The 26,315-nt window shown below is 30.7% G+C and overlaps 1 protein-coding gene across 1 annotated transcript in view; it reads right to left on the bottom strand.

The window, feature by feature from the left end:
* The window catches only part of LOC145252826 (uncharacterized), a 64,588-nt gene that overhangs the window by 19,909 nt on the left and 18,364 nt on the right, over positions 1–26,315 (bottom strand). The window contains exons 5-9 of the mRNA XM_080112799.1: positions 22,188–22,248; positions 14,475–14,545; positions 8,673–8,947; positions 7,828–7,997; positions 3,219–3,270 (exon numbers count right to left, since the gene is read on the bottom strand). Of these exons, the coding sequence (XP_079968925.1) occupies positions 3,219–3,270; positions 7,828–7,997; positions 8,673–8,947; positions 14,475–14,545; positions 22,188–22,248 (629 nt within the window). The remainder of the gene's footprint in view (positions 1–3,218; positions 3,271–7,827; positions 7,998–8,672; positions 8,948–14,474; positions 14,546–22,187; positions 22,249–26,315) is intronic.

The raw sequence follows: 26,315 nt of genomic DNA, 5'->3' as shown, positions 1-26,315 counted from the left end.
TAAACGAAATCACAACATCAGATCAATTTTTACAAAAGGCACTCAAAGATAAAGGTTAATGAGTATACAGTAGTCAATGGGACAATATCGTATTAATCGTTAGTTGTGGAAATTTGGTCAATTGGATCACCTAAGGAGATAGTTCAAGAACTTGTTCACATTAGACTTGAAGACGACCAAATTGTAGTCAGCTGGAAAGCAGGTAAATTGAAGAGAGTTCCACAGGTGTGCCGTTCTAAGAAAGCTTTGTTCATGGAATCCACGTTTAGGTTTAAGCACAGATAAAGAGTGAGGGAAATTATTGATAGTGGTTTCAGCTAGAAGAGTGTTTCGTGACAGTTTGGTGAGAGGGAGGGCATAGATTGGAGCTCAGGCAAGCACTTGCCATGAAAATAATGATAGAGCAGGGACAGGTTCACAACGTCTCTTCTGCACGAAAGAGAAAAGGGCATCCTCTACTAGGCTACAAAGTTTGTTTTGAACTCAGTCAAGGCAAGATAAGTTCTTTTAGCAGCTCCTGCTCAGATGTGGCAAGAGTACTCCATCCTAGGATGTACTGTTATGTTGCAGTACCAAAAAGTGTATTGTTGGATAGCGGCTTATCAAAAACGTTTATATTACGTAGCTGGTGGGGGTGGGTATGGAAGAAGTCTCATACATTTCTGTCCAGAAATCCTCTGTCTTCAATCTGTTGCGATGGTGTTGTATGTACGAACACAATAGACCAATGAGACATACCTGAAACTTTTCTTTATATACCGATTCTGAACCACAAGACAGCAATTTATATATTCTACATATAAATTTTTTCAGATTTATCTCGGGTTCTCCAGGAGCCCGCCATACGTGTCTATATGTCTTCGTCTCGTCTCACTTCCAGGCTTTCAGAGTTCGTACCAATGCACATCTGCACGGTTTGCCGATAACTCCTCGACTCCACTATAATCTTTTGACCTGTCAGTTCCGGTACATCATCCACAAAAGGGCACGTTTCATTTGTGAATTCCAGTAACATAAGTGATCCAATGAAACGTAACATAACGGTCACGTATGCAGTCTACAATATTTTGTTTATATTTAGCAAAGTTAATTTTTGTAAACATTTTAGCTAAAACTTATTTTTATATTCCAGTAACCAGTTTTATTTCTCTAAACAATAATTTTTGATATCAACTATTTTTTAGCAAGATTTAGCAAGGCTGTTGTCGGGTCTAATATCCAACATACTTGGCTCTTATACAGGTAGAGAATTGCATTGGTAGCGAGATATCTACTGGACCGGTAGAATGATCTAACCATTTTTCCAGCAACCTTGCCAAAGTATTTAATGTACGTGTTCCATTTCAGATCAGGAGTCAAAACGAGTAGCTTGTCAAAACATGGAGTCCTCTCAAGACGAGAGCCATTCATTTCATTTCAATTGATGCCAGATAGGGAGATCCTTGATGATGAAAAGATAGAAGTTTGGTTTTAGATGCATTAAAAGTAACCAGCCACCGCTTTCCCCCATTGTACCACATGCTCAAGATCAAAGGAGAGAATCGGAGAGAACTTGCTCATTTACGGCCTTTGAATGTTACCATAGATAGTAGTGTCGTCAGCATAAATGTCTACAAATGATCTTAGGATGTGATTTGGGAGATCATTGATGTAGACAAGGAAGAAAGTTGGGCCCAGGATGGACCCCAGAGAGACGCCAACATTAATTCTGTGTGCTTCTGATTTCTGTCCGTCAACCACTATCCTTATGAACTTATCGGAGAGAAATAATTTAATAAGACTTTTCCAGCTATACCATAGCTGGAGATCCTGTGGAGTAGACCTTTATGCCATACCCTATCAAAGGCTTTTGATATATTGAGCAATTGCCCCAGAAACAAAGCCTCTCTTGTTGCATAGGGGTTATATTAGAAGGGATGACGTATATATTTGTTGTTGTTCAAATTAGTGAGATAGAGACAGAGTACATTTTAAAGGGGAGACGGGAACATGTAATTCACAATGAGAGGGGAATAGATAGATAGAAGAGAGATTGACAGTTCTGGGAGTGTTTCTATAAACATTATCTTTCTTTAACTTTTCCGCAACACATATATTTTTGAGATGATGGTTATCAGTTCTTTTATCAAAGGAGGGGACATTCGTTATGTCTTAATACCGAGAGGGAGACACATTCTTAAGATGATGAAGACACATATATGCATGCATACACAAAGTTCTTTTTACAGATGAGTGGAACACAAGTTCTTATAAATACCTTTGTTTGTTGAACGACACAACACGAAGACATCTGTTACAAAATAATGATGACAACCTTTATTTCTTGACCGGTCAATGATTTCGCATCAAGGAATTCAAAGTCTAACATGATTTCCTTCTTCTAATCTTTGCTTCCAAGGTGGATGTCAGCTCTGTCTGTCAGACCCCTGACTCGGCACTGACTTCTCTCTCTGACTGTTTCTCTCACTAAAGCTCTAACTATATTGACAACTCATCTCTTCCATGACGTCATTGCATGCCAACAACATGCATATTGATCCCGTGGCCTGACATGCCTCACGTGTCTAAACATGCACTGTTCCTCACGTCTACAAGAGTTCTCTAACCTATTTTTTCAACCTAACCTACTTTCAAATATGTTTAACATTTTCCTATTTCGTTTCAAATTCCTTTTTCAATAAACAGAATTGAATCATCAAATTCCTTTTTCAACAAACATCTGTTTATTTATTTTAAACTCTCGATCGGAATTCTACTTAATCTTAATTCCAAGCGTAGCTTCCCAGGTTCGAATTTTCGGACTATCCTATCTCATTTTTACTTACTTACTTACAACAGGTGACCTGTTCTCTAACATCTCGAGAGATTCCCTAATTTTATGATATAACAACACATCTGCAGTAGATCTAGCAGAACAAAAACCATATTGCATGTCGCTAAGAAGGTTATTTTTGCCGAGTTGGTTACCATCTTGTTTCGATTTCACATATTCACATAATGTTGGCATATTTCAAGCAAGTTTTTTTTTAGTTTACATGTATAATAGTAAATGGATTTTAATTTGAAATGATTTATTAATATTTAACAAAAACAACATAAAACCATTCTAATACCGATACCAAATTTTTCTTGTCATCTGCTGTGGCCACAATCTTTAATGATCACCAATATTTTGTGATTTACGATTTTTTATTTTTCAAAATGAAAAATTTTTTTACCTTTATTTTCTTCATTATCTTTTTCTTGTTTCTTTGTTGTGTTTGTTGCCGACTGAAAAAAAAATTTATTTTGACAATAAAACAGATGAACACATTTGCAGCAATGAAACTGATGAAAATTGTCAAGATTTTCATTTCGTTGGGCATCATTAAAAAAATATTCAAACAAATACGGATTTGCTTCCTTTTCAAACATTCTTGACTTTCTAACTTACATCATCCACTCCTAACTCTTGCAATTACACTAATACCAGTCGTGTATCATTGGAACACAGGGTGAAGATGGTGCTAGTATAATCACAAAAGTTTGTAGTGGATGAAACTCAGAGAACTGCTGCCATTAATAACCAACGAAACATTACCATTGTTGACAAACGAAAGAATATGTGATACGTATGAAAAGGAAACCAAGATAGTGAAGGTTGAGGACATGCGTTACATTATTAGAGAAATGATATGAGAATCATGCGATGAATGTGTAATGCAAGTCTGAAAGATGGGTTTTGATCAGATGGCCTATGAGGAAGATTATATCTAGACAGTATCAGAAGATGTGTACAGAACAGGAGACTTTGTTGGTATAGTCACATTGAAAGAGTGGGTTAGTAAATATAGAACAGTTGAGGGAACAGGATCAGTTGGCAGGGAAAAATCAAGACATGGGAGGAAGTGATAAAGATGGATTTGAGAAAAAGAGGGATAAAGACCTGGCCAGAGATAAGTTAGTTTTCAAATCAATTTCTAAAAACTATCCAACACATGCCAGCATATAAAATGGATATCAAACCAAATCTAATGCCAATAACACATTTTTCTAATTTTTTTTAAAAGTAGAAAGTTTGTCAAAAAAATGCAGTAAGAATTACAAAAATTTCCCCATTTATACGGTGTGTTTGGGATTATGTTCTATACATGTATAAGTTTGTAAATACTTGGTTTCCAAATTATAAGCCAATAAAAGAAATCCATGAAAACAAAACCATGAAAAAAAAATGTTACAAAATAAATTTAAAAACTGTGATGCTCAGAAAAAAAGATCTGAACATCACGACTGGCAAAGGATCGTTTGATGATCATCATCATCATCAACATGGTCATCATCATCATCAACATGGTCATCATCATCATGGTCATCATCATCATCATCATATGAATGTTGGCCTTTTGTATGTGAGCTAATGAGGAATGGGATTGGCCAAAGACAATAAAAAGGTGAAATCAAGATGAATAACAAGTTAGAAAGTTTATGACATTTAACGCATGAAATTTCATGTAAAAGAATCTCCCTTTTCTCGGTCATTCTCGTTATTTTAGTGCAATAAACCAAAAAAGTTTTTGTTATAATTTTTTTTACACACGTTTTCACACGATAACATTGTCTTAAGCCAATAACTTGACATTAACAATAATTTTTTTTACACACGTTTTCACACGATAACATTGTCTTAAGCCAATAACTTGACATTAACAATAATTTTTTTTACACACGTTTTCAAACGATAACATTGTCTTAAGCCAATAACTTGACATTAACAATAATTTTTTTTACACACGTTTTCACACGATAACATTGTCTTAAGCCAATAACTTGACATTAACAATATTTTTTTTTACACACGTTTTCACACGATAACATTGTCTTAAGCCAATAACTTGACATTAACAATAATTTTTTTTACACACGTTTTCACACGATAACATTGTCTTAAGCCAATAACTTGACATTAACAATATTTTTTTTTACACACGTTTTCACACGATAACATTGTCTTAAGCCAATAACTTGACATTAACAATAATTTTTTTTACACACGTTTTCAAACGATAACATTGTCTTAAGCCAATAACTTGACATTAACAATAATTTTTTTTACACACGTTTTCAAACGATAACATTGTCTTAAGCCAATAACTTGACATTAACAATAATTTTTTTTACACACGTTTTCAAACGATAACATTGTCTTAAGCCAATAACTTGACATTAACAATAATTTTTTTTACACACGTTTTCACACGATAACATTGTCTTAAGCCAATAACTTGACATTAACAATAATTTTTTTTACACACGTTTTCACACGATAACATTGTCTTAAGCCAATAACTTGACATTAACAATAATTTTTTTTACACACGTTTTCAAACGATAACATTGTCTTAAGCCAATAACTTGACATTAACAATAATTTTTTTTACACACGTTTTCACACGATAACATTGTCTTAAGCCAATAACTTGACATTAACAATAATTTTTTTTTTACACACGTTTTCACACGATAACATTGTCTTAAGCCAATAACTTGACATTAACAATAATTTTTTTTACACACGTTTTCACACGATAACATTGTCTTAAGCCAATAACTTGACATTAACAATATTTTTTTTACACACGTTTTCACACGATAACATTGTCTTAAGCCAATAACTTGACATTAACAATAATTTTTTTTTAACTCTTTTTCACCCGAAACAAAACATATTACCACTTGGAACGTAAACAGCTATTATTTTTTATCGTAACAGGAAACTGTGGCGAGCTAAGCAGTGAGATCTCATTACATTTAAATTTCTGCAGGTTAGTACAGTTATGAAAGTAGAAAACGGAGGGAATTCCAAAATCTAACAGCCCAAAAGGAAGAAACTATTAGAATAGAAGGCTTTTTTGCATTTAAGGACCTCAAATGAAATGCTATGGTTTTGCTGTTGGGTTAATCTGGAGTATAGATGTCATGAGGGTTATAAGCGTTACAGATTCATCAAAGCATATTCCATTAAAGTACTTGTAAAACAGGCAAGAATGAAACATTGCTGCGGTGAATGAGAGATTGGAGCTTGGCCGACACTGAGAGACCTATTAGATTTTAGACTTTTTTTGGACCGTGTTTAAGAGTGAGAAACTAATGGTGGATGCAGCAGGTCCGATTTAAGTTGGAAATACAAATGTGCAAATTGCAACGTAAGATTTGTTTGTTTTCTGAGAAAACATTAGGCATAAAATTCATTTTATTCAATAAATCTATCTTTACAGTAAATATTTCATTTGCAAAATAATCCTTTAACAGCGATTTGATAACAACGTATTTATACAAAGGTAATCTGTACGTTGTATACATGGGACAGTGAGATTAAACAGCAAAAACCGTCATCTCCTTTCTCCAGGATTCATCGACGAAGCAATAGCTCCAGAACGACTCCAAAATTGATAACGATACCAGAGAGGCCAGCTGAGGACATAGTTACATCGAACCTATCCCCAGTTCACAGATCTACAGTATACACCACTAGTCCTATGACTGACTGCCCATAACTATCTAGACTGCTGTGGACCACTGTGTGTAGTCTGCGTTCATCTGGGATGCTGTGTGTTCTATAAGAGGAGCTGTCTCAACCCATTCTGGATGAATGCTAATAAATCAGAGTTCATATCTGATCAAGTGCTGTAAATATTCCCTAGAAATTTCCTCCATGGCAAATTTAAAAAAAACAAAAAAACAAACAAACAAAAAACAAAAAAAAAACTTATCTGTGGCATTCAAACAACAGCAAACAAATTTGAATACAAAATTTACAAGAAAATTAATTTGCTGTTGCCTGAGATGGAAGTGACATATAGTAAAAAAAAAAAAAAAAATGCTCAATATCTAAAGTATGGCAGGTGTGTCCAACTGCAACACCGGATATCCTTGCTTGTTAAAAAATGAACAAAAATTTACAAATTGTTTACACACGAGTCAGAAAATTTCATTCTAATTTTTTATAGTTTTATATAAATTATACTTATTTTAATTTATAAGTCATCAAGTGTTAATTATTCTGTATCTTGCCATGTTTTTGAGCGTTTAGTTTGTAAGGAAAATATTTATTTGCATAGTGATTAGCAAGTGATCTGCAAAACTTGAACATTTTAACAAAAAATTAAAAAATGTTTGTGTGATTGTGATGCTCAAAGTATGAGAATCTCAAACAAATCTGATGGAAAAATTCAGTGGCGACTCAACTTTAGAAAATAAATGAAAAACAGATTTCCTGTCAACTTCCTGATCATCAAATTCTGCTCGATTTAATTATTTTTTGCGTTTTACTAAACAATTTCAGTTTTACGAACATCAAAATTGCAGAGAGGAAAAAACTTGACTGAAATAAAAATCATCCAACTCCCCTACCCTCTTCATGAATTATTTTGAATCTCACAGTAAACTTATTTTCAGTTTTTAGAGAGAACTGTTATAAAGAAAAGTCAAAATAAGGCAGAGAAAAGAAAAGAAAAACAGAAGAAATTAAAAAAAGAATATAAAAAAAAAAAAGAATAAAGGCTTCCATGATTTCAGAGGAAAAAACCAAAAAAAACTTTCGACTAAAAAGTGGAGACTCACATCTCTAGAAGGCTCTATCTATTTAAGTAGAAATTTGCCGAATAAAAAAAAGACGGAATTCTGTAAAAAAATTTGTTTAAATGTGCGGGAAACTCATGTTCCTGAATATTATAAATTTTTGTCACAGCACAAATTCCACCGAGTTAATGAAAAAAAAAAAAAAAAATCTTTTTTTTTTAATCAAAGAATTTTTCATAATGCAAAATAATGAGAAACTTAAAAACCTACGGATGTCACGGATTCGACAGAGGCGGTCGGAGGATTTTGTGGAACATTATTTTGTTGTTGCTGCTGCTGTTGTTGCTGCTGTTGTTGTTGCTGCTGCTGCTGGGCAGCTATTTGTTGTTGTTGTTGTTGTTTTTGCTGTTGTTGTTGTTTGACTTTTTTATTAGCCTCTTCTGTAAATAAAGAAATAAATCAGACATTCAAATAAGTGTAAGATATTGAATGGCATTGGCTAAAAGTAGGAAGATCATTGAACAAGTCAATTTTAACATTTATGGTAACAGAAACGAAAGTAAAGAACATGTAATGTGATCAATCAACCCGGGGAAGGCATTTACAACAAAAGCACAAAGAGAGTGAAATGGCGAAAGATCTTTTATTGGTGAATTAGCGGGGGATGGGGGACGGGGTAGCATTGTCCAGTCGTAAAATACAATTAAATAAAAGAACGCGAGATTTGGATGTCATCCTATTGTGTTATAAAAAGAAAAAAAAAATGCCACGCGCTAGGTGCAAAACGTAAGTTCGTAAACGAACACGCTATATATTGTTATCAGGTTACAAATTTAGTTTTTTACGACGAAACGACCGTTCGCATATGCACGATTAACAAAGAACATCAAAACCAAGATTTTTAACCTACTTTGAAATTCTTCTCCTTGTTAACCAGACTGCAACAAGATGTAAAAATTTTAATGTAATGTGAAAACATCCTGCTATCCAGTTCCTTATCTAGGTTACCCCCTCCCCAGAAATAATTCAAAACATAGTAGCCTCTTAAATTTTAGTTGCAATATACCTTATTTGTGATGAACAAAAGTTTTTTAAAAAGTTCATGGTTTACTTACCAATAATTTGCTTCATTTTTGCATTGATGCTCTCTAGTTGTTCAGCGATACTAATGGTTTCATTGAGATGTTCATTGGTGGCGCCACCAGTACTTTCTGCTTGATTCAGAATTGCCGTTGACATTTGGTTCAGTTTGGTGACATGTTCAAGAGGTTTGTTTATTTTGTCCGACAAATATGCCATTTGTTCACATTGAGATCGCATATGCGAAAAAGTTTTACAACTTAATAAGATTTTCTTTTGTTGTTCTCGAAGTTGTTCAAGTTTCATCTCCCTAAAATAAAGAAATTTTTTAAAAAGGTTTAAAAATTTTGAAGAGAAACCACATTATTATTAGCATATTCTGTGGCAAGTTACATCAACCATCGGAAGGTGCTGAAACGCTTAGCAAATAAAAATTACAACAATAAAAACATTACAGAAAATTCGATTAAAGTCGTTAATATGAATCTAGTCACGTTTTGATAGATGGTGCAGTTTTCAAATCAAATTTTGAATTTTGTTAAACAAAAAAAACAAAATACTTATCTATGTTACATGATAAGGGCTGTCCCTTTTTCATGTAAAGATAAAAATGGAGAATTTAGTTTAAAATGAAAATGAAATAGCATAGGCGAAATTCAAACCTCGTAATCTAGGTTTAGAAATAGATTACGTGTGAGAATTTAAAAATGTAAAACAAACATTTGTTTAGAATATCGATAAATATTTCAAGGAAAGAATGTGAACTCTCAAGTTTGTTATGAAATTTTAAATTGAAAGAATGCAGCTTATAAGATAATGTTTTTAACATATTGAATATAGGTTAAAATTCCTTTTGTAGAAATAGGAAAAGTTTTGGACACGTATGTCCAAAACACGTGAAAGAAGGCACATGTTTTAACATGTGTATGACGTCACGGAAAATAGAAAGTTCTAGGAATAGAGAAAAAAACTTCAGAGTTAGTCAGTGAGAAAACTCAGAGGGAGGCAGTCGTCTAGGGAGCGAGACGTCACGTTGAAACTAAAATGTGAGACTTTGAATTCTTGGTGATGGAAACGGCCGGTCGTGACGAAATAAACCATCATGTGTTTTGTAAAGCTCGTCTTGTCTTATTATTCTTACGAAAAGGTAAAGTGAAATTGTATTATTTATTTGTGTTATAAAATGTCGTTTCATACACATCTCGACTTCTCATATCCACAATGAGAATCTACATCATGTCTACACAATGTCCGAACTGTCTGAACACTATCCCTTCACTCAAAGAGTTTCTTCTTCTACACAAGAAAAGAATGAACATTTAATATACAACAATCTCTCCTAACATGAACAATCTCTCTAAGTCTCTTACAACATTCCTCTTACAACTTCTCTCAACTCTCTGAGTACATCAACATCCCTCTTAATAAAAATGAAACCTCTATATAACATCTGCAAACATTCCAACAAAAACATGACCAAATCCGAACTCACCTCCGGTTAACCTTAAAATAAGGTTGAAAAGGAAATAAGCTAAAAAGAACGTTTTTAATGTTCCAAATCATAAAAAAAATTGCTATCAAAAAACTATTTTCCTTTCAATTTTCTTCAACTTCCAGAAGAATGTAATTTACCAACTGTTTTTACCAAGTACTTCATCCATTACGTCACAATTCAGTAAGAAGGTCAAATGTAACATCAACAGAAACATAATGCGCATAACATTTAAAATGAAAACGATGTTGTGAATAATCCAAATAATATGGATGATTAATTTTTGTTACTTTTTTTTTGCTTTTTAAATGTTAATATTTTTTTTTTTTTTACTTTTTAAATGTTAATATTTTTTTTTTTTTTACTTTTTAAATGTTAATATTTTTTTTTTTTTTACTTTTTAAATGTTAATATTTTTTTTTTACTTTTTAAATGTTAATATTTTTTTTTTTTACTTTTTAAATGTTAATATTTTTTTTTTTTACTTTTTAAATGTTAATATTTTTTTTTTTTACTTTTTAAATGTTAATATTTTTTTTTTTACTTTTTAAATGTTAATATTTTTTTTTTTTACTTTTTAAATGTTAATATTTTTTTTTTTTACTTTTTAAATGTTAATATTTTTTTTTTTTACTTTTTAAATGTTAATATTTTTTTTTTTTACTTTTTAAATGTTAATATTTTTTTTTTTTACTTTTTAAATGTTAATATTTTTTTTTTTACTTTTTAAATGTTAATATTTTTTTTTTTTACTTTTTAAATGTTAATATTTTTTTTTTTACTTTTTAAATGTTAATATTTTTTTTTTTACTTTTTAAATGTTAATATTTTTTTTTACTTTTTAAATGTTAATATTTTTTTTTTACTTTTTAAATGTTAATATTTTTTTTTTACATTTTAAATGTTAATATTTTTTTTTTTTACTTTTTAAATGTTAATATTTTTTTTTACTTTTTAAATGTTAATATTTTTTTTTTACTTTTTAAATGTTAATATTTTTTTTTTACTTTTTAAATGTTAATATTTTTTTTTACTTTTTAAATGTTAATATTTTTTTTTACTTTTTAAATGTTAATATTTTTTTTTACTTTTTAAATGTTAATATTTTTTTTTACTTTTTAAATGTTAATATTTTTTTTTTACTTTTTAAATGTTAATATTTTTTTTTTACTTTTTAAATGTTAATATTTTTTTTTTACTTTTTAAATGTTAATATTTTTTTTTTACTTTTTAAATGTTAATATTTTTTTTTTACTTTTTAAATGTTATTTTTTTTTTGCTTTTTAATGTTAATATTTTTTTTTTTACTTTTTAATGTTAATATTTTTTTTTTACTTTTTAAATGTTAATATTTTTTTTTTACTTTTTAAATGTTATTTTTTTTTTACTTTTTAAATGTTAATATTTTTTTTTTACTTTTTAAACGTTAATATTTTTTTTTTACTTTTTAAACGTTAATATTTTTTTTTTTACTTTTTAAATGTTAATATTTTTTTTTACTTTTTAAATGTTAATATTTTTTTTTACTTTTTAAATGTTAATATTTTTTTTTACTTTTTAAATGTTAATATTTTTTTTTTACTTTTTAAATGTTAATATTTTTTTTTTACTTTTTAAATGTTAATATTTTTTTTTTACTTTTTAAATGTTAATATTTTTTTTTACTTTTTAAATGTTAATATTTTTTTTTACTTTTTAAATGTTAATATTTTTTTTTTACTTTTTAAATGTTAATATTTTTTTTTTACTTTTTAAATGTTAATATTTTTTTTTTACTTTTTAAATGTTAATATTTTTTTTTACTTTTTAAATGTTAATATTTTTTTTTTACTTTTTAAATGTTAATATTTTTTTTTTACTTTTTAAATGTTAATATTTTTTTTTTACATTTTAAATGTTAATATTTTTTTTTTACATTTTAAATGTTAATATTTTTTTTTTACTTTTTAAATGTTAATATTTTTTTTTTACTTTTTAAATGTTAATATTTTTTTTTACTTTTTAAATGTTAATATTTTTTTTTTACTTTTTAAATGTTAATATTTTTTTTTACTTTTTAAATGTTAATATTTTTTTTTTACTTTTTAAATGTTAATATTTTTTTTTTACTTTTTAAATGTTAATATTTTTTTTTTACTTTTTAAATGTTAATATTTTTTTTTTTACTTTTTAATGTTAATATTTTTTTTTTGCTTTTTAATGTTAATATTTTTTTTTTTGCTTTTTAATGTCAATATCTCAATTTTGATGCTGAATCACTAGGTGTATCAGAATTTTTGTAGGAATTTGACACCCTTAACACGAAACTGCAAATAAAATATAAAAAACTGGTAATTTCTCTGTTAAAAGTGGGTTGTTTATTTTCTTTATGGATTATACTTCCAAAATAAACTAATAAAGTTGTTTTAAAAGTAATAGAATTTTTTTTTTTTTTTTTTAAACTAATGAAATTAAATGAATTTTACGAGTTCAGTATTTTTCAATTTTTAAACTTTAAAAATCTATCTAAATTTTTCTATTGATTCAATTTTTACGATATTTTCAATGTCAATGTGAAATTTTATGCTCTTTCCAATAAACCGAATATATTTTAAACAAACGGTTTTTTTTAAATTCACCCCCCCCCCATTTTCAAGTGTCTATTAAAAAGTAAATAATTAATTTACTCACCAAAGTTTTATATATCACAAATTGAAGATAAAAGATCAATAAATAATATATTTAAATTTAAAAAAAAAAAAGTAGTGCTTTTTAGAAATTTACCTGTAAAGTCCGAAGTTTAAAACCTTATTTTTTTTTTTAAACCACGTTGTTTGTTTTTTCTTTTGTTATTTTTTTTAAATGAAACCTTGGTCCTTTCTTCTTTAATTGAAAAAAAAAATTAGGGCTTGAATTACATTTTTCGAGTAGTTATAAGCTTGGAAAGACAGGGGGTCGAATGATTTCACGCCTCCCATTTTGAAATGTCTATTAAAAAGTAAATAATTAATTTACTCACCAAAGTGTTATATATCACAAATTGAAGATAAATGATCAATAAATAATATATTCAAATTTAAAACAAAAAAAAAGTAGTGTTTTTTTAGAAATTTACCTGTAAAGTCCAAAGTTTAAAACCTTTTTCTTTTAAAAAAAAAAAACGTTTTTTTTTTTAAAACCTTTTTCTTTTAAAAAAAAAAAAACGTTTTTTTTTTTTAAATGAAACCTTGGTCCTTGCCCCTTTAATTGAAAAAAAAATTAGGGCTTGAATTACATTTTTCGAGGAGTTATAAGCTTGGAAAGACGGGGTGGAATTATTCAATATTTTTCACAAATTTTCTGACACACCTACTGAATCACTTATTATGATGACACCTAACGACAGGTATTTCAGTTACTTTTCATTAAATGGTAAAATATTATGTTTAAAACTTTGGCATTTATGCAGAATTATGACCGATATCATTGGCACATTTTAGACAGGTTATATGAACTGCCAAAATTTGCTGAATTAATTTTTTTGTTTTTTCAAAAACACTAACAAGTTTTTTATTGAAAAGAATATTGTTATTAGAAAGAAAATACAAAAGAAATTAAAATTAAAAGGAAAATTGTTCAAATCAAAAAAGAAAACATTGTATAAAAAATATTATTTTTGATCGTAAAATGAGGTGGGTTGTCATTTGTACAGTCAATAATAAAATATCTTTAATTTTGAAAGGTTTCGTTTACAACCTCTTAAAACCATTTTCAGTTTTTTGACTGCTTCTTTAAAAGGTCGCATTTTTATGCGGAAAGAAAAACGGATCAATTCTTAAGATGTGACCAAGCAATTGACACGTTAAGTGACAAAAACGCAATTTTCAATCACGCATGCACGTCACAGAATTGTAGAAATATTATCTTCAAACATACGCATCACAGACATCCAGAAATGCTAGTTTCAAACACGCGCAGAATAAATCAGTAAAAATATTTCAGTTGGTTTCGTCACATCGAAAGAAAAGACGCAAGTTTTGAGGTCAAAAGATGTAGAATAGTTTAGACATCAGAATTCATTGGAAGTGGAATGACAAGTAAAACATGAAAGGAAGTCATAAGGATGGAATTGAGAGGAAGAGGGATAAATGAAGACCTGTCCAGAGATTAGCTAATTTAGAAGTCAATTTCCAAACGCCACTTAACACATGTCAGTATATAAAATAGATGTTGAACCAGACATGAGAAAAGAATGGATTCAAGTTTCAGGTTTAGTAAATATCGAAGAATTGGGATCGCAAAGGTCAGTTGCTAAAAAAACATGACGGATACAGTTTTCAATTCATGTGCATGATTGTTAAGAAATTTAGGAAGAAAAAATGATTACCTGTCTTTTTTTGCAGCTTCTTCTAATTGTTTTCTTTTTAACTTTGCTTCTTGGAATTTAGAAATTGCAGTCTGGAAAAAAAAAAAAAAAAAAAAAGCATCCATTCATGAAATATGTTCATTCAATCTGAGTGTTTTATGATGTAAATACAATTTTAAACTTAACACAGCCCAACAGATAGATACAGACTCTTCTAATCGAATATAAATTTCGGCCAACTGAAGATTTGGATACAGATAATAAAAACAGACTTGGAACTTGTAGCTAACCACTACATTTGTTCGTTGATAAAAATGTGAATGGCTGAAGTATACCAAGGACACAACTGCTGATCAGCGTGGGCAGACCACCTTGACATGCGATGCAGTTAACTTGAGCCATGACAACAAAATGCATCAGCATTAATATTGCAGGCCTCTGATTTTTGTCCATCAACCACTACTCTTATAAGCCTATCAGAGAGAAATGATTTAATGATAGAGAGAATATTTCCAGTTATACCATAGCTGGAGATCTTGTGAAGCAGGCCTTTATGCCATACCTTGATATGCCAAGAGCAATTGCCCTGGAAAGGAAGCCTTTGTCAAGAGATTCACTAATCCTATGTGATATAACCATTAGCACATCTGCAGTAGATCTTGCAGAACGGAAACCATATTGCGTGTCACTAAGAAGGTTATTTCTGCTGAAGTGGTTGACTATTTCTCTATTTAATATGGATTCCAGCAACTTCCTCATGACACACAGGAGACTTATTGGTCTGTACTGAGAGGGAGATGACTTATCACCTGAGTTCTTAAATACAGGGCATACTGATGAGGTTTTCCAGGGTGTTGGAAAGCACTTCTACTTAAGGCAACATTTAAACAGTTTCGTAAGTATGGGAGCAAGTTCTGGTTGAAGCTAAGGATGAAGAAAAGGAAAATAAAAGAGGCAATTATAGCAACGACACAACTATTCTTTTAAAGTTTTTTTTTTCAATATTAATCTGATTGTCATTTTTTTTTTTTTCTTTGAAAACTGGGGGAAATTTAATAATTTGCTGAAATTGAATTGTCAATAATTTTTTTGTCCAAATTTCAGATCATTTCCTTTTTTAATTTTGATTGGTATTTCTCTTTTTTTACTACATGGGTTGTCCCAAAAGTAATGCCTCCTATTTTTTAATTCCAAAAGTTCAAAAGCTATGAAGATGGGGTTGGCATCATTAAAATGAGCAACCTTTTGTACCTCAGAATTTATTTTTCTAGATAGTCACCATCATTCTCCATAAAAATCAGCACTTGCCAAGATAATCCATTTTGTCACAACTACAACATTGTTCTAGAGGTAATGCTACCCATGTAATGCGTCCTCCAGAGGTCCGAACAAGTGGATGTCTGATGATGCCAGGTCAAGACTATATGGTGGGTGAGACAGCACCGTCCACCCGAATTTTGTCATACATTCTATAGTCTTTAAACTTGTGTTGTTGTGTTGCAAACGGAATGTTTCCCTTTCCTCTGGCCTTACACAAGCAATCCTGGCCATCAACGTTTCAACGTAACAATCAGAGTTAATAATCAACCCTGGTTTCAAGAAATCCAGGAAGATGACACCATTCCAAACAAACAACGAGGTATTACAAAAAGGCTGACTGGGAAGCCATCAGGGAGCTCATCAGAGATGCCCCATGGCAAAATATCTTTACTCTTCCAGCGGAACAGTGTGCAAATGAGACCACTGAATGGTTCAAAACTGCTATTGAAGCACATGTTCCCGCATGGAAATTCTATAGCAAGCCCCACTCCCCCCAATGGTTTACTTCTGCTTGTGCAGCTACCATTTGTCAAAGGCAGCATGCGTTCCGCAGATTCAACCGACATAAGTCCAGCTCAAATAAACAGAAGTTTATAGAAGCTAGAAATAATTGTAAGAGAGTGATAGAGACAGCTAAGACAGATTACTCTGAAACCACCAGAAAACGCATCGAAGCACAGAAATTAGGAACCCGGGATTTTTGGAAAATCTACAACAGCGTAGTAAATAATGGACAGTCAACTATTCCCCCACTATCAAACGATCATGAGGTTGCTTGCACGGCAACTGACAAGGCTAATCTGCTTGCCAGTCGGTTTGCCTCAAACTCCACACTGAACTCGGTACACCACTCATTCCCTGATTTTCCTCTGCGAACAGACGCCTCACTAGACGATTTGAAAATCACCCCTTCTCAGGTACATGCTATTATAAAAAACCTAGACACCTCAAAAGCATGTGGACCAGATCTCATCCTGGCTGTGCTATTAAAAAAATGCTCTGCTGAGGTTGCTCCAGTTTTGTCCAAACTTTACAATAAATGCCTTAACGAATCTTGTTTTCCCGACTGCTGGAAAACCGCATATGTGGTACCAGTCTTCAAGAATTCTGGTGAAAGAACTGACCCACTAAATTATCGCCCCATTAGCCTCCTCCCGCTTTTCGCCAAAATATTTGAGTCCTTAGTTAATCAAGCCCTAGTCCAGCACCTAACAGCTGCTAAACTCCTGACTGACAAACAATATGGATTCAGGCAAACCCGTTCAACAGCAGATATCTTAACTGTAGTTTCTGAACGTATATACCGTTCATTGGATAAAACAGGGGAGGGTAGAGCGGCGGCCCTCGATATATCTAAGGCTTTTGACAGGGTATGGCACGATGGTCTTCTAAGGAAAATTAGATCATATGGAATCACTGGAAGAATTCATAATGTAATTAAATCCTTCTTAAGTAATAGAAAAATCAAAGTTGTCCTCGACGGTCGTACATCCAAACAATACGACATAAATGCGGGAGTACCTCAGGGGTCTATCCTTGGACCTCTATTATTCCTGATATTCATAAACGACCTCCTTGATGAAATTGTTTCGGAGATGGGTATATTTGCCGATGACACCACTCTCTATAACAGATATGAGGGGAAAACAAATGAACACATATCCCAGGAAATGGCTGAAACGCTAGAGGATGACCTCCAATCCGTAGTGGAATGGGGACAAAAATGGTTGGTCACATTCAATGCTGCTAAGACAAAGCTTGTTTCCTTCAATAACTACAAGAAACCTTCTCTACCACCAATAGCAATGGCCAAGAACACATTACCTGAAAGTACTTCTTTTAAACTCCTCGGCCTAACGTTTACAGGGAATATGAACTGGAATAGATACATTGAGAGCATTGCCAAGACTGCTGCAAGGAAGGTTGGCTCCCTCTACTGTGTTAGAAAACTACTTACGCCTGACAGTATCCTATACCTCTATAAGGCAACCATTCGCCCATGTATGGAGTACTGTTGTCACATCTGGGCTGGTGCATCTGCTTCTTGTCTCTCGCTCCTGGACAGGGTTCAAAAGAGAGTCGCCAACCTGATAGGTCCTGAACTGTCATCTAGGCTTCAGCCTCTGTCCCATCGACGAGATGTTGCATCCCTTTGTCTGTTCTACAAATACTTCAATGGTGAATGCTCTGACGAACTGCAAACACTTGTACCTCCCCGACGTAACTACCCCCGACAAACCCGACAAGCTACTAAGTCTCATCCCTTTACAGTAGAGATCCCTAGGTGCAAGAAAGCCTTTTACTCCAATAGTTTCTTCCCCAGAACTGCGGGTCTTTGGAACTCCCTTCCGGGATTCTGCTTTCCCAACTGCAATGATATGCAGAAGTTCAAGTGTAATGTTAACAAACATCTTTCTACTCATCTCCCTTCATAATGACCCCGCTAATTAAGTCCCTGATAGTAGCCCCCTGCTTCAAAGTGGCACTGTGCCTTGTTTGGGGTGAAAATTGAATAAAATAAAAAAAAAAAAAAAAAAAATTCCTGTCTCAGAAGATGGTGCACAACACTTTGTCTACAGATGTCTGCATCTTGAACTTCTTTCCTGGAGAACACGAGTGGTGCTTTTCCGTCAACTACCATTTGGACTCCGGCTCATAGTGATGATGCGTTCAAGAATGTATCACCTTTGATTTTGTATTGATTCAACAGTTTTGACATCCCATTGATGTTCCTTTGATTTTGCAGGAACATTCATGAAATCCACCTAGCACACACTTTGCTCCATCCTAGGGATGATAACATCGTTTTCAGTGCACCAACACCGACATTCAACTCTACATGCATTTCATTCACCGTTATCTGCCGATCAGCATGGATGAGTTGGTCGATGTGCAGTGTTTTCCGAGGTCATTGCTGCGGATAGGCATCCAGAGCATGCACACGAGTGCACATGCACATTCGTGAAACAATTGACAAATAAATAAAAATCTGAGGATGCCCAAATACCAAGTTTTCAATTTTAACCCCTTAGCAGCCCTTTTTTTTTTCCTAATGAAAACTGATTAAAAAGTTTTCCACATGTCTGAATACCCTATATGCCAAATTTCAAGTCTGTAGATCAAAGATTTGTTGAGTATATAGGTTGAGAAGTGTCCTCACATACATACACACATTCTCACTTTTATAGATATAGATTTAGTCTAAATATTTTTTAAGTAAACAATTTTTTTTCAGACTTAAAAGGAAATATTAAAGAAAAAAGTTTTAATTAAAGAAAAAAAGTTGAAAGTTAATTTCTGATATGTTTTTAGGTATGAACCAAGAAAATAAACTGATTTCATATAATCTTTACGACTGAAAGTTATAACTAAATCAGTTTTATTTTTTTTCAAATAAAATCCTAAAAATTTCAAAAAGTTCAAGCTGACAGTTCCAGATTGACTGAATACGACAATGAGAATCCAAGGTTGCTTGAGACTGATTGAATAGAGAATCAGCAGCAGTTAGCAGTCGTACCTTAATCTGACATACGTAAACAGTAAAACTGATTAAAAAAAAAAAAACTATTGTTTTAATTAAAGATTTAATATATAATCTATTATACTAGCGATGAGTTAATCAACATTTGTTTCCTTAAGGCTTTTTCCAAAATATTTAAATAACATAAAATGCATGGTAAAATATTTAAATAACATAAAATGCATGGTAAAATATTTAAATAACATAAAATGCATGGTAAAATATTTAAATAACATAAAATGCATGGTAAAATATTTAAATAACATAAAATGCATGGTAAAATATTTAAATAACATAAAATGCATGGTAAAATATTTAAATAACATAAAATGCATGGTAAAATATTTAAATAACAAAATGCATGGTAAAATATTTAAATAACAAAATGCATGGTAAAATATTTAAATAACATAAAATGCATGGTAAAATATTTAAATAACATAAAATGCATGGTAAAATATTTAAATAACATAAAATACATGGTAAAATTTAGTTCTGTTTTAAAAAAAGTCTGATTTGAGGTATTTCATAATTAACTGAATATGTCACCTGTCTTCTTTTTAATTATTCATGCATTTCTCTTGGTTCTGTTAACCATAATGAATGAATCATTAATATTTCTTTGTGAGCATTTAAAGACACTTTTCAGATAATTTATATAGTGTCATTGTACATACCATAAAGACGTATGTAAATTAGATAGCAAAATAACAGGTCACTATACTTGTATATCATCCATAAGGATTTGATGTAAGAATAAAAATAGACGCTTGTTATTTTTTGTTATTCAAGAAGACTTTCCTTAGAAATTATCGGATTATAGTCAGCTAACATATTCTTAACTTCCAGCATGTCTGCTACCGGAAGCAGTAACTAGGCAAATCAGTTCCTTTGCTTTTTTTCTCTCTAATGCCTATATCTCCCCGGTGCATTTACTCTTTTGTATTAAGTTTTTCTGATGTTTTTTTTTTAATAATCATTGAAAAGTTTTTTTAGTCTTATTTTTTTTTAAAGAATTATTGTAATTAGTTGTTTTTTTTTAAAGAATTATTGAAAACATTTTTTTTTTTTTTTTTAAGAATTACTGAAAATATTTTTTAAAAATCTTTTAAAACTATTTTGTGAGTATTATGTATCGGATACATTTTTTTTTACGTTTGAAATATTGTTATTTTGATTTTAATAATTTCATTTTTATATAAGCAAAAACATATTATATAAATTCAAATAATTTTTTATTTTTAAAATAAAAAATTTTTTTTTTATAATTTCATAAACCTGTTTCTTATAAAATTTCAAATAAAAAATATTTTTTAACGTTTGTTATCAAAAATACTAATTGTGTTATTTTTATTTGTATAATTTTGTTAATTTTTATTGTATATTTTTCAATAATGTCCGTTTTTTATATTATATTTCAATAAATCATTTCACAATAGAAATACTGAAGAACAATAAAAGTGAAGGAAATGATTTGCCTTGTCACTACTTCCGGTAGCAGCCACGCTGGGAGTTAGGAAGTATGTTAGTTGACTATATAGATATAGAGATGCTTGATATAGATATGGCATTAATAAATACGAAAATAAAATTAAAAAAACTTAAATTATTAATCAATTAAATATTTAAAAACATTATTAATCAATTAAATATTTAAAAACATTATTAATCAATTAAATATTTAAAAACATTATTAATCAATTAAATATTTAAAAACATTATTAATCAATTAAATATTTAAAAACATTATTAATTAATTAAATATTTAAAAACATTATTAATTAATTAAATATTTAAAAACATTATTAATCAATTAAATATTTAAAAACATTATTAATTAATTAAATATTTAAAAACATTATTAATTAATTAAATATTTAAAAACATTATTAATCAATTAAATATTTAAAAACATTATTAATTAATTAAATATTTAAAAACATTATTAATTAAATATTTAAAAACATTATTAATTAATTAAATATTTAAAAACATTATTAATTAATTAAATATTTAAAAACATTATTAATCAATTAAATATTTAAAAACATTATTAATTAATTAAATATTTAAAAACATTATTAATTAATTAAATATTTAAAAACATTATTAATTAATTAAATATTTAAAAACATTATTAATTAATTAAATATTTAAAAACATTATTAATTAATTAAATATTTAAAAACATTAATTAATTAAATATTTAAAAACATTAATTAATTAAATATTTAAAAACATTAATTAATTAAATATTTAAAAACATTAATTAATTAAATATTTAAAAACATTAATTAATTAAATATTTAAAAACATTAATTATTTAAAAACATTATTAATTAATTAAATATTTAAAAACATTATTAATTAATTAAATATTTAAAAACATTATTAATCAATTAAATATTTAAAAACATTAATTAAATATTTAAAAACATTATTAATTAATTAAATATTTAAAACATTATTAATTAATTAAATATTTAAAAACATTATTAATTAATTAAATATTTAAAAACAAGGAATTTATATTTTATTACATTCCTTGTGTTTGAACTTTTGATGAATTAATAATGCATATTTTTAGTTTCATTATTTTTATTTTGTTATATGTCCGTCTTAGTTTAACCATGTAATTTAATTTTAGCGAGATAATATCTTATAGAAGTTGTCTCCCTTAGATTAAAAAATAAAAAATTAACTTTTTTTTTTTTTTTTTTTTTTTAAAACAGGCTTAGTTAAGAAAAAGATAATACATTTGAAAATTAAAAAAAAAAAATAAAGGTAATTCTGCTTGGATTAACATGTTTAGTTTTCAAGATTCCTTTTCACTGCTTTCTTCTACATGAACAACAAAAATAACCAAATATTGACGAGCATATGATGACTATTACCTCATTATGATGGATATGTTGTTCCCGGAGTTCTTTCTGATATTTCTCTCCTTCTTCAACTCTACAAAAAAAAATTTACAAAAAGAATATTTGACACGAATCACAAATTTATACAAGAATCATCAAAAAAGTCATGACACATAATTATGGATTTTTCACATTTGCCAATCATGATCACGGATCAACTCATCAACATTGATCACGGATCAACTCATCAACATTGATCACGGATCAACTCATCAACATTGATCACGGATCAACTCATCAACATTGATCACGGATCAACTCATCAACATTGATCACGGATCAACTCATCCACATTGATCACGGATCAACTCATCAACATTGATCACAGATCAACTCATCAACATTGATCACAGATCAACTCATCAACATTGATCACGGACATTCACAAAAACAGTTATTTCTTTATTAGCTTTTAAGCTGACCAATAGTCAGAAAGCTTACATGAAAATTCCTGGCGCTTTTTTTAATACTTTTTTTTTTTTTTATCTAATGAGAATCCATATGTCAATGTGATTATGCCGTATAGTTTTGATGACTTTAGAGAAATATTAAATTTGGACAATAGAGAGATCTACTGAACAGGAGACTTCAGTGGTATGGGCACATTGAAAAGAATAGGTGAAAATTCTTGAACTTGTAGATGTAAACAGTTAAAGTAGCAGGTCCAGTTCATAGAGGGAAGAAGTAATAAAAATGAACAAGAAAAAGGGATAAATAAACACCTGGTCAGAAATAGGTTAGTTTGGAAATCAATTTCTAAAAGCTGTCAATACATGCTGCATATAAAATGAACGTTGAACGGAATATGATGAGTTAAATACAATGAATATATTCAAATTATTCTCAGTTGATCGTAATACATGAGGTATTGAAGTACAAGAAATATCCACGTGATAAACCCACATAGTCCTCGCTTGACAAACTGACCGTCAACCCTGTTTCTGGGAATTTCTTTGTCTTCTCTATTGGCCATGTTGGTGTCTTTCACTCACACTGACAGCTGTCAAAGCGATGCATACGAGTTCACAAGTATAAGAATAAAATAACATTGAAGAAACATAAGAAAACACAGACTCATACATTTTCATTAAAAATTCATTGTACATTGCATGTGTGTGCGAGACACCATCGTGGGAAACTATGTTTCAAGCACTCACATTCATATCTTAGGTTTTCTGTTGAGGCAGAGTTTGTCAGTTGATATCAGCTTATCTCGATCTTTCAAAGCTCTACTGACCTGCTCTAAGTCACAATCTGCTTGCAACTGTCCCAACTCGCAACTGACCTCAACTGTCATACAACCAAGACTGTTCCTAAACGTCAAAAAGACTGTCGCAAAATCCACGGCTACATCTAAAACCACCCACCCATTAACTTTTAAATATATATACTTTTTATGTCTGATCTTTTGTCTGCCACACCTGGATTAACAATCTTGTTCAGCTTCTTTTGTCTACCCCGGTGAACAACTTCCTTTATTGTTCTGCTGATAAACCTATTCCCCCTTTGTTTTGTCATACTTCCTTTTGTCCCCCACATCCACACTTCCTTATTGATCTTTTTTCATATAGCTGTATGCATACCACTAGATTTCTTTTAAAAAAAAAAAAAAAAAAAAGAACATCTGATTCACAACCACCTATTAGATGCACAATAGAATTTTTTGATAAGTATACATTAGTATAGTGGATAAAGGATTCATGGTCTAATGGATAAAGTACTTGGTAAAATTCAGTTGTAAAATTACACTCTTTTGGAGGTTAAAGGTTCAATCTTCAGTGCGAGTGACAATCAAAAATACAACTGTGAATTACTTGGGACTTCTACTTAGTCATGGCTGACAGAAAGAGCATGCAACCCCTGTGGATTACATAAAAGGATTTTTTTTTTTTTTTTTTACACAGGAATCACCACTTGTCAAGGCCTGCAGGCCACTCAAGGATAAGGGTTAATGGGTATACAATAGTCAATGTGACTATAGTGTTTTTAACATGGGTAGTGGGATTTTTGTAAGTTGGATTACATAGGACGGTTCATCAAGAACTTGTTTACATTGGACTTGAAGACAATCAGATTGTAGTCAGCTGGGAAGCAGGCCAACGGAAGAGAGTTCCACAGGTGTGCAGTTCTAAGAAAGAAGCTCTGCTCATGGAATCTACATTTAGGTTTAGGCACAGATAAAGAGTGTGAGAAACTATTGGTAGTAGTTCTGGCTAGACAAGTGTTTTTCGTGAAAGTTGGGTGAGGAGGAACCATAAATTGAAGCTCAGACGAGCACCTGCCATGGAAATAATGATAAAGCAGAGACAGGCTCGCAACATCTCTTCTGTGAGAAAGAGGTTACAGGGAAGAGAAAAGGGCATCCCCCACTAAGCCACAAAGTCTGTTTTGAACCCTGTCAAGGCTGGATAAGCTGCTTTTAGCAGCTTCAGCCCAGATGTGGCAACAGTACTCCATCATTGGCCGTACCTGGCTTTTATATAGGTAGAGAATTGCATTGACGCTGTAAGGATAGAAGCTTGGTTTTAGATGCGTTAAAAGTAACCAGCTGCCTCTTTAAACATTCCGTACAGATACCAGAGTTCGACAGAAAGATACACTTAAAGAATGTTGGAGATTACATCGATCGAAAATTGTGAGAATAATACCCAAGATGAAAACAGCAGGCTGAAGAATGCAAATAATATGAATAATCAATCCTCATCTCAAAAAGAAACATTATATATATATATATATATATATATATATATATATATATATATATATGTGAATATATAATGCTTTAAGAGTAAACCATAAATTTAGCTCAAATTATGCTGTCAACATCGTGTGATATAATCAGATTCTTTATTTAAATTTACGTTTTATGTTTTTTGTTGGCTTTATGGCCCTTCACGGACATAACACAACTATAAATCATATTTGTTGTAGCCATATTCATCTATAATATAAATCTCACCTGTCTGTTTAAATGTATGTATGTATGTTTGTATGTCTGCCTAAAACTTTTGACAGAGGTGACGGATTTTCACAGATCAGTATCGTTTTGAAACTCGATCCTTTGGACGACAAATATTGAAAAATTGGCTAAAAACATTAATTCCTTCACCCTCAACTGGGCACTTTTCTACAGGGAGGGGTCGCTTTTTTCGACGATATTTTCAAAAGTCATCCCCTCTTTTCGATTGACTAGCCTTTATTTAAACCTTCGCCACTTCCAGTTTGGCGATGGATGCAACAGCAAAGACGTCAGAGTTTTTTTTTTTACATTCTTTTCCTCCTTCGTGGTATGGGTTTGAGCCTACCTGCCTGCCTACTACCACTTTTTTTTTTCTTTGCTCAACTCACACCTATCGTTATTTCTATGGCAGGTGCTCGTCTGAGCTCCAATCCCTCCCCCCCCCTCGCCAATCTTTCACGATAAACACCCGTCTGGCTGAAACTACTGTCAATAATTTTCCCCACTCTTTATCTGTGCCTAAATCCAAATGTAGATTCCATGAGCAAAGCTTCTTTCTTAGAACTGCACGCCAGTGGAACTCTCTGACGCTTGCCTGTTTCCCACCTCACTACAACTTGGATGTCTTCAAGTCCAACATAAACAAACTCCTGACAAACCGCCCCCTTAAGTAAGACACTTTATCAAAACCCCCAATACTAATGATTACTACAATACTATCTCATTGATTACTGTACACGCAAAAAAAAAAAAAAAAAAAAAAAACCCACCTCCAAACACCCAGGCTAGTTTTCATAGAAAACAAACAGAAAAATATAATTATCTTTTATATGGAATAAAATGTAGTATCTGTTCTGATACTTGTTTTCATCGAAAGACTGAGGCATTATTTACTTTTGTTATAATTCAGAGTGCCCCTTGTTGGGGAAAGGGGAGGGATAGATTTTCCACATATTAAAAACCAATCTTGTGTCTAACTTGTGAGACACAAAGTTGATGAGGAGGAAGCAGGTTTAACCCGCCTCAAGTGTGTGCCGCATCACTATCAGTAGTAACTTGTGGGGAGACAAAATACCGACAAAAAGGACAAGCAGATCTCCATGCTCACATAAATTTCATGAAAATCTAAAAACTTTTACAGT

This window comes from Euprymna scolopes, chromosome 29 (genome assembly GCF_053919585.1).
Source record: "Euprymna scolopes isolate OS-2025 chromosome 29, ASM5391958v1, whole genome shotgun sequence".
Taxonomy (NCBI): Eukaryota; Metazoa; Mollusca; class Cephalopoda; order Sepiida; family Sepiolidae; genus Euprymna; species Euprymna scolopes.
The sequence above is the reverse complement of the archived record's forward strand: the minus strand, read 5'-3'. Positions and strand labels throughout refer to the sequence as shown.